At 37.4% G+C, this 10,537-nt stretch overlaps 1 protein-coding gene across 4 annotated transcripts in view; it reads right to left on the bottom strand.

The window, feature by feature from the left end:
• Positions 1-1,060: 1,060 nt before the first annotated feature.
• LOC115209475 (solute carrier family 12 member 3-like) overlaps positions 1,061-10,537 on the bottom strand; it is a 131,048-nt gene continuing 121,571 nt past the window's right edge. For all 4 annotated transcript variants that reach the window (XM_029777897.2, XM_036501635.1, XM_036501636.1 and 1 more), the window contains 5 exons: positions 10,170-10,284; positions 9,442-9,528; positions 6,687-6,798; positions 5,887-5,954; positions 1,061-1,426 (listed from right to left, as the gene is read on the bottom strand). In XM_029777897.2, the coding sequence (XP_029633757.1) occupies positions 1,291-1,426; positions 5,887-5,954; positions 6,687-6,798; positions 9,442-9,528; positions 10,170-10,284 (518 nt within the window). In that variant the 3' untranslated portion in view covers positions 1,061-1,290. The remainder of the gene's footprint in view (positions 1,427-5,886; positions 5,955-6,686; positions 6,799-9,441; positions 9,529-10,169; positions 10,285-10,537) is intronic.

The raw sequence follows: 10,537 nt of genomic DNA, 5'->3' as shown, positions 1-10,537 counted from the left end.
TTATATATTTCATTGTATACATATCATAATATATATATTAAAAAAAACTAAAATAAAAGATTAAATATACAAAATGAAATGGTTAAGGAGGTTTGTTTCTTTGTTGGATATAATAAAATGGAAGTGAGAAGAAAGAAAATGGAAAAATCTACAGCAAAAAATGTTTAAAAACTACGAAATAGAACTGAAATGTCATTTGATCATCCAAATCTGAATTATTGTTAAAATGGTTTCAAATTTTGGTTCAGGGCCAGCAGTTTTGGGGGGAAATGGAAGTCGGTTCCATCGATCCCAGTACTTGACTGGTACATATCTTATCGAGCATCTAAGATAACAGGAAAGGTCGACCACCGCGGTATTTGTACTTAAAATGTAAAAACGGACGAAATGCCGCTAAGTATTTTGTCCGACATGTTAACGATTCAGCCTGCTCGCTGCCTTCTGGATTATAATAATATTAATCCTTTCGACTAAAAGTACAAAGCCTGACATTTTGGTGCGAGGGGATAAGTCGATTACACCGACCCCAGTGTTTCACTGGTACTTAATTTATCGACTCCGAAAGGATGAAAGGCAAAGCTAGCCCCGGCGGAATTTGAACTTAGAACGTAGCTAAACATTTCGTCCGGCGCGCTAGCGATTCTGCCAGCTCACCGCCTTACTATAATAATAATAATAATAATAATAATAATTATAATTATTATTATTATTGAAATTAATATCAATGAAAAAAGCAAGAAAGATTTGGACATAGATAAATGTGAATAAAATTGTGAATTGTCAATAAAGACGCGCGCAGGCGCACTTTGATACACTCGAAGAAAAAAGGAAAAATTATTGAATTTTCTTTCTCTCTTGTTTTCTTTAGACATCGTGAAATAAACATTCCTTAAGTATATATACACAAATAAGTGGTCTAAATATGTCTGGCTTTCTTTGTTGTTTTCTTTTTTTTTATACAAAATGTGAATATAAAACATTTTACAACAGTCTTGTTAAAATACAAAGATACAAAATAAAACTTGGATTCTGGAGAGAAAACTGTATTTTTCTCTTTGGGTTTTTTTCTTAATCTTTATTATTATTATCGTTGTCATAAAATGCCCGTTTTTGTTGGGGTTTTAAAATCACTAAAATTAGGGTAAGTAAAATTCTGTTAAAATATTTTTCATTTTCAAATTCAGGGATGTCGTATTAGCTTGTTTGAAACGTAGAGTAATAAATGGATCTAGCGAAAAGCCCCAAATCTGAGAGGAGTTATTGACAGACTGACTGAGTGATGTAATATGATCAGGCGTAGTACGTCAAGACACTTTGCTGGTTACCACGAAGCAATAAAATTGAAGGCATGTCTTTCGTAATCGTTTCAAGCCAACTCATGTAGAGACCGGCCGGACAAGTGTTCTTCCGTGGCACTGGTAACGTTCTGTGGGAATAAATAAACGGGAGAAATATCATCATGTTACTCAATTGATTTGTATAAATAAAGAAATAAGTAAATAAAGAAAGCATACGTAAATCATTTCTTTCCTGTCAACTTTTCTGTGAAGACGGACGGTACGAAACGTCAGGTTTTCCACTCTCGACGGCAAGTTCACGCTACTTTAAAAAGTTTTTTTTACTAAGTATTGCAAGTATTGCCGACACAGACCAACACCAGTCAGTTTGGACTGTTTGATCGTATACATACATACATACATGAATACATACATACATAATGTTACATTACATGCATACCGTAAATCCTCGAGTATAATCCGCATTTTTCCCCAAAAATTTAAAGGCCAAAATCCCTAGTGCATACTATATACGAGGTTAAAAATGAAAATTATTCTCTAAGCAATGTCCGAGTCTCTATTTGCTGTCCGGCAATGTTTATTCAGACGCATTTTGTGATTTCAGGCGCAAAAATACCTTAAGCTAAGCCTGAAAGCAATGAAGTCATAAAAGAATCATCCATAACTTGCAATAAGCAACATTTATTAAACGTTATTACTTTATTTCTTTATTTCTTTATTTTCTGCAAACAAAAAAGCTACACGTTTGCATTATGTTATATATACAATAATAATAAAGGATGTTACCGTATACAGTTTTACAAACCAAGGACGTTATATAGACCTCCTTGACTCAAGTTAGAGAAGGGGTGCGTATTATACACAAGGTTTAGGCTTTTCAGAGGTACAGCCCCCTAAAAATCCCCTGCGTATTATGCTCAAGGGCGGACTATACTCGAGGATTTGCGGTATATACATTACATACACACGGTGCTTTTTTAAATATTACCATCGGGCTTTCACATTTTGCCGAAGGCCAAGAATTTATTCCGCTACTTTTTGAAGTGCTGTCCTGGTAGCAAACAAAAAAAAGTCACGATTAAATAAGGATATTAGATTAGCGTGAAGGCGTGTGGCCTAGTGGTTAGGATGCTGCACACACGATTGGTAGATCGTGGGTTCGATCCACTGACTGGGCGACACCTTGTATGTTTGGGCAAAACCCTTAATTTCGCGTGGCTCCGGTCCCCCCCTATGCATATACATGTGTGTGTGTGTATATATATATATATGTGTGTGTGTGGTGTGTGTGTGTGTGTGTGCATATATATAGAGAGAGAAGGCGCATGGCTCAGTGGTTAGAGCGTCGAACTTACGACCGTGAAGTTGGGAGTTCGAATCCCAGACCGGGCTGCGTGTTGAGTTCTTGAACAAGACACTTTATTTCACGTTGCTCCAGTTCACTCAGCTCTAGAAATGAGTTACGACATCGCTGGTGCCAAGCTGTATCGGCCCCTTTGCCATTCCCTTGGAAGATATCGGTGGCGTGGAGAAGGGAGGCTGGTATACATGGCCGACTGCTGGTCTTCCATGTGCCTCGGAGGGTAACTTTCTAGGTGCAAACCCATGGTCATTCGTGACCGAAGGGGGTCTCCGATATTTATATATATATATATGTGTGTGTGTGTGGTGTGTGTGTGTGTGTGTGTGTGTGTGTGTTAACTATCAGAAAAAAGAAACACTACTGATTACCATGATAGAGATTAATAATGTATTCTATTTTGATCGAATCAGCCTCTTTGCTATTCTGAGTTTCACAGGATCTTCAGGCAACTCAGTGTAATAAGAGTTTGATTTGCCTAAATATATAAACAGACCTCTTACCCCCTATGAAGTTAGGGATGGCTGATTTTGTTGGTTCCACCAAACCATATAGGAACAAAGAGGAGAAGAAAGCTGGAGTCTGACGTATTCATACAAGGTACATAACTCGACTTGCCTTGCTTTGCTTTATAAGAAATAAGCATCCCTTCGTAAGCGTTCTATGCAGCTGCTAAAAATATGATAGCAATGAAATATGAATGAATGTATTTAGAAAAGTTATGCCACTCCTGTTGATACAAACAGAAAGAACTCTAAATATGCCATTAGAATCAGAACCGACTGAAAGAACATATGGAAATTTCTTCGCTTAACTTACCAAATGCGTGTACCTTCCACACCTCTTTTGAATATGTATGTGCATTCATTATATATATGTATTATTATACACATATAGGTACATATACACAAACATACACATGTACGCACACATACAAATTACATAAAAGTTATGCTATATAAGTTCATGATAGTCGGGTATGGAATTTGCTGCTAAGATATAAGTGATGGGTAACTTGAAGAACGTTTCTAACTGCCTTTCAGGGTCGTTTTTAAAATTAAACAGATCACTATGTACATTCGAACAAAACATTTATGAACTGAATAAACAAACTTGTCACTGATTCTTATCCGACACATATTTAAAAAGAATATTTACCATCCAGCATTTCGACAAAAAATGTATTTTCATAGTAGTCAACATACAAGATAAAACAGATGTCCTCTGGTGCCAGAAACACAACTTGCGTTTAAGAACCATAACTTCAACTTAACCTACTTAATATCTTCTAAACTAATTAAGTATCTAAAATCTGGCCTTGGCAAAACTCTTTCAGTTTCTATGGTTCTTAAAATTAATGTTTCTTTTCTACCTTTTTGGAACAATATAATTCCGTCACTAATTTGTTCCAGTCGTACAGCAATAAATACGAACGACACTTCTTCCAGTTCAATATCATATTGCCACTAGACATTTTATCACTACTAAATCTATTAAATATGATATCATAAGCTAAAAAATAAAACATCTGTTCTCTTACATAATAATACCATCATGATAAAAAATCCTAACCCTGAGTCCTTCGATGTAAATATTAGGGCTACAGATTCTTTGAAGATTAGTGACATTATCGGGCTATATATTCTACACGGTAAATTTCCCTTAGTCTCCGGTGGATTATATAGAGATGATGAGCTGAAACTTCTGAGAAGCCTAAACCAACATTCCACCTTTTGATTCCAAAAACATTAAGTTTTTAACTCGGATTTTCTATTATACAAGATCATCTAAATATACTTAATTTCTTGAATGTTTCCCCCATTTTTCGCACTCTTCTACGAAAGAAAAAAGCCAACTGAAAGCTAAAATACATCGACAAATCCCGTTATCACACCTTTAGAAAGACATTTCTTTGAGTCTCCTCACAATCTTCATATGCAATGAAACCATTTCATGCTACAATGAAATTTTAGAAGTGGTTTTAACGAGGAAGTAAATTATGTCCATAAAATAAGCCGTTGACAGATCTTCGGGTATAATCCTCGTTTCAAATCAGAAGTCGTTACGTTCTTAGCTATTCAGACTGTTAGATCCATTGAGATTATTGCACAAACATTTCCACCTGTTGTGAATACCATAAACTATTAAACAACACACACACACAGGTGAAATCAAAAATCCTTCCCCATTTATGCTTTTGAAAACTCTTGTTTTCCAACCATCGCTATATATGCACGTTTGTGTATATGTGTGTGAGTGACGCGCGCACACACACACACAATGTGTTTGTAACAGTGAAAACGCCAATGTCATTTACGTTGTACTCTTTCATGCCCTACGACTAAGCAATTTGATAAATGGGTATTGATAAAATAAGTAGCTACTGCAAAAGTAAGTACCAGTGTTGATGTGATCGACTAAAAGTCCTTAAAGACAGTGCCACAGCTTGGCCGCAGACCAACCAATAATCCAATAGAAGAATTATTTTCTCAGTGTATACACGCAGCCATTATTTTTCTAACCCTAGGTCAGCCCACATCAAGCACACCTATAATTATAAGTATTCCAACCGTGCCCATCTCGTCTTTTTCTCTCTTTGTAGGACAATATTTTTTACATGCTCTTATTTTGGTGAGATTTAGCTGTTATCACTAGCAAATTAAGCAACTAGGTAAAGGCTCCTGCAATGGCATCGTTTTAACGTCCACTTTTCTACGCTTGCATGGGTCAGACAGAATTCGTTGAGGCAGATTTTATTTTCTGCAGCCGCGTGCCCTTCCTGTTGCCAACCCTCAACTGTTTCCATGCAAGATAATAATCCCCTAGTTTGTTGAGCAATGAACAGCCGGGACCTCGCACATCTCAAAACATGTCAGAAAACCCGGACAGACGTTCGCAATTGTCTGCAAAGACACGACCCCACCTGTGTTGAAAACGAGGCTGTTGGTTTTGTTTCAGTCAGGAAACACAAAGACAAGGAGAAAACTCGCACACACGTACACCATATATATATATATTTATAAATGACAGGCTTCTTCAATTTCTGTCTACCATTTTCACTCACAAGAGTGGTGAAATTAGGTGATGTCTTCTTTAATTGTAATTATATATTTAAAAAGAATTAATCTGTAAAATGGGATTTAATTGTTTAACGGAATTATGTTAACATTTCAAACAGAGAGGAATATGATCTAGCGGAATCGTCACAAAATCATACAGGATACTTACAAAACTACAAGTCTTGCAGTCTTGGAATGTTCTTGAAGCATCTCATGCAATTTGACGTGTCTGTAAGTCTAACAACATAAAAAGAGAAGAAAGTTTTTAAGTTTTCGTTTTTATATGAGAAGGCCATTTTGCCTATTAAAACACATACATGGGTTATATTTCTTTTCTTCTACATATATAATGGTTTCTGAAATAATTAGCTAAAGCATGGTACATATTACCAGCTTTACCCACGGGGAAAGCTGGTTGTACAGTCAGAGAACAACCATGACCTCTGAGAAGAAAGAAACCGAAATGCTTGCAATATGTCCTACATTAAAAGCACCGAAGCCAGATTGTAGCATTAGACATGGCGACAGATTAAATACAACAGAAATAAAACAGAAATAATGTCTGACAGGCTTCCATAGTGCTTCCGTCTTTTAAAGCTTTGGTTGTTCTGAAGTTATAGCATAGGACAGCAGCCTCTTGAGATTGGACTCGAATCCACACAGCAGTGAAGAGAAAGGGAATCATTGAACCACTCAGTCATGTTTACGCTTATTTAGAGCGTAAATCACTGACAGAATATAGCTGGGTTCCGTTTATGCAATCGCACTTCTTCTGATGTATCTAAACACACAACCACTGGGGGGGGGGGAGTGCGAATGTCGTATTTATGTGAATTCATAGCAAACATTTTACGTAAGGCGGAAATCTTACCTCACTTCTCATTTTAATGGAAAAAATATTAAGGCAAAAAAATAATTCTTTCTGTTGATATTAGGATAAATTGATAAATTATAAAAGGATGAACTTACTTTCATCTTATTACCCAGTAAGTCTGCTTCGGAAACTTTCCATGGATACGAACCTTGATCTTCAAAGTTTTTCAAAAGCCAGGGTTGAACCAGTGCATAAAATTCTCTCATACTATAATAAAAATATAATAATAATAATAATAATAATAATAATCATTTCTACTAAAGGCACAAAACCTGAAATTTGCGTGGAGAGAATTAGTCAATTACATCGAGCCCCCAGTGCTTGAGTGGTATTTATTTCATCGATCTCGACAAAGATGAAAGGCAAAATCGACCACGAAAGAATTTGAACTCAGAACATAAAGACGAACGAAGTACCGCTTAGCATTTTGTCTGGCGTGCTAACGATTCTGCCAGCTCGCCTCCTTAGTAGTAGTAGTAGTAGTAGTAGTAGTAGTAGTAGTAGTAGTAGTAGTAGTAGTAGTAGTAGTAGTAGTAGTAGTAGTAATAGTAGTAGTAGTAGTAACCTTTTCTATTATAGGCATAAAACCTGAAATTTTGGGGGAAGGAGCTAGTCGATTACATCGACGTCCCCCCCCCCGCCCCAGTGCGTAACTGGTAGTTATTCCATCAACACCCGAAAGGATGAAAGGCAAAGTCGAACTCAGAACGTAGCGACAGACGAAATACTTATTTCTTTACTACCCACACGCAGAGAGGACAAACAAGGACAGACAAACGGATTAAGTCGATTATATCGACCCCAGTGCGTAACTGGTACTTATTTAATCGACCCCGAAAGGATGAAAGGCAAAGTCGACCTCGGTGGAATTTGAACGTAGTGGCAGACGAAATACCTATTTCTTTACTACCCACAAGGGGCTAAACACAGAGAGGACAAACAAGGACAGACAAATGGATTAAGTCGATTACATCGACCCAAGTGCGTAACTGGTACTTAATTTATCGACCCCGAAAAGTCGACCTCGGCGGAATTTGAACTCAGAACGTAACGGCAGACGAAATACGGCTATGCATATCGCCCGGCGTGCTAACGTTTCTGCCAGCTCGCCGCTTTAATAATAATAATAATAATAATAATAATAATAATAATAACCCTGATGCAGTACCAGGCAGTGGCTCTCATGGCTTCTGATCTTAACTAATTGGAAGTGTTATCATGTACATTGTTTTGTCTTGGTATAAAAGATAGGCTACAGCAAATATTCTGCTCAATACCACAGATTTGCTTGTCAGTTGTTTGACCTTAACCAGTTGAGCATGTCCCTTAGTGGCTGACGATATGTGCATCTCTGATCACGAGCAGAAGTAGTGGGCGAGTATCATAGCCATGTGTTGAGAAGGATTCTTTGGGGTTTGAATAATTCACCTCTGGAAACATGGGTGTTTCGTTCAACGTCCTTAAACAACCCTTATTCAGGGACCTTTTGAGCGGGATGGGTTACTTGAGCAGAAGAAAATTCTGACTGGGCCCCACCTGCAAGGTCATGTGCTGTTTATCTTGATATGAGATCACCATGTCGCGCACATATGGTTGTGATGCATGTGCCTGGTGTACCCTTATCAGACGGGTAGTCATGGTGGGTATACTGGGCTTCGTATATTTTACCCCAGTGTCACTTTGATGGCATGCTCTGCTCGCTCACTCAATATTAATAATAATAATAAATGCCCTGATGCAGTACCATACAGTGGCTCTCATTGATCCTGATCTTAACTGATTGGAAGTGTTATCATGTACATTGTTTTATCTTGGTATAAAAGATGGGCTACAGCAAATATTCTGCTCAATACCACAGATTTTCTTGTCAGTTGTTTGACCTTAACCAGTTGAGCATGTCCCTTAGTGGCTGACGATATGTGCATCTCTGATCACAAGCAGAAGTAGTGGGGAGCATCATAGCCGGGTGTTGAAAGGAATTCTTGGAGGTTTGGATAATTCACCTCTGGAAACATGGGTGGTTCGTTCAATATCATTAAACAACCCTTATTTTGAGAGGAATGGGCTACTCGACCTGAAGAAAATTCTAACTGGGCCCCACCTGCAAGGTCATGTGCTGTTTATCTTGATATGAGATCACCATGAGCGCACATATGGTTGTGATGCATGTACCTAGTGTACCCTTATCAGACGGGTGGTCATGATGTGTATACTGGGCTTCGTATATTTTAACCCAGTGTCACTTTGATGGCATGCACTGCTCTCTCACTCAATAATAATAATAATAATAATAATAATAATAATAATAATAATAATAATAATAATAATAATAATAATAATAATCCTTTCTACTATAGGCACAAGGCCTGAAATTTTGGAGGAATCCATTAACTCAACCTCAGCATATGATTGATACTTCATTTTGTCGACGCTGGAGGGATGAAAAGCAAAGTTAACCGCTGCGGAATTTGAACTACGAAGGCAAAAAAAATAATAAAAATAAAAAAAGACAGTATTTTTCTGACGCTCTAACAATTCTACAAATAATAATAAAATTGATGGTGATGATTGGTAGATGATGCGGTGGGGAATTTGTGATTGACTTAGTGGTGACTGGCAAAGTTAAACATATGTATAGTAGGATATAATTTAGCGATGGATTAACGGATAACCAAGAGGTAGAATAGTGGATTATTTGCTAATGGATAACTAGTTATTGTATGATTTTGCACTGGATTCTTCCGAAACAAATTCTATAAACTGTTGACCTGTTCAGACAAAGCATAAATGATCGGAAACGATATCATAAAACCAATGTGTGTTTTTGACTGAAAATAAAACAATTCTTACCTGGTTTGTGAGGGTTTATGTCGAAGATCAGGAATGACTGTTATTTGTGAATAATCTATACGGAACTTGCTGAGTAATATCACCATCCTGTTAGTAAAAAATATATATATAGTAAAAAGAAAGTTTAAAACGATAATGATGAAGAGGGGGTTTTGGTTGATGAGGAGGTGGAGGAGAATGATGAGAAGGAAGAATAGTAGGAAGAAAAGATGGATTAGATTAATGATAATGATGATGATGAATGGGCAGAAGAGGAAGAGGAAAAAGAGCATTATGATGAATATGATGAGAAGGAAGATGAGAAAGAAGAAGATTAATAAGATGATGGTATAGATGATAAGACTAATGAGGAAGAGGAGACAGCTAAGGTTAATTATTATGGTAAGGAGGTGGAAGAAGAGGATAATTATGAGGAGGAAGAGGAAAAACAGGAAGAGGCGGCGGAAGTGAAGAGGAGAAGGAAAAGAGGTGGAAAGGGGAAGCTGGATTTGAAAGGAGAGGAGGTACTTTTTATCGATGCCTGAAGAGATAAAAGACAAATTGTTGCCACTGGGATTTGAACTCGGAACATCGAAAGTCAGGACAAACACTGAAGCAGTCTGATGTTCTAAAGACTCCGTCAATTCGATGTTGGAAGATAGCTAAGATATTCTTTTTATATACGAAATTCTACATAAGATTTGCAGTTAAGGAATGGTCTTCTAAATCCATTGAGGAAGATAACTTACCGTCTGTGTTCACTGTCGACGTCACCCATTTTGCTGCTTCCACAGAAAACTCTTAGACGACAGTTCTTCCACTTCTTCCGACAAGATAGCATGTAAGGAACAAGAAGCGTCAAACCTGCATCGGAAGAAGAGGAAAAAAATGATATCCATCTAAATGACTGCAGAGAATGGTTAGAATGGTTTAAAATTAAGATATTTGCTGGATTTGGTTACGGAAAGAGAATCCCGCCGCATAAGCAGCTCTGCCTCAGCTAATCCTGTAAACGATAAATGTAATTTATGATGATGTGAATAAGGAAGAAGGTGGATGCGCAATGGCTCAGTGTTTAGGGCAGCGGACTCGCGGATGGAGGACCGCGGTTTCGATT

The sequence above is a fragment of the Octopus sinensis genome, linkage group LG3 (genome assembly GCF_006345805.1).
Source record: "Octopus sinensis linkage group LG3, ASM634580v1, whole genome shotgun sequence".
NCBI classification, from domain to species: Eukaryota; Metazoa; Mollusca; class Cephalopoda; order Octopoda; family Octopodidae; genus Octopus; species Octopus sinensis.
This window is presented reverse-complemented; position numbering and strand designations above follow the sequence as displayed.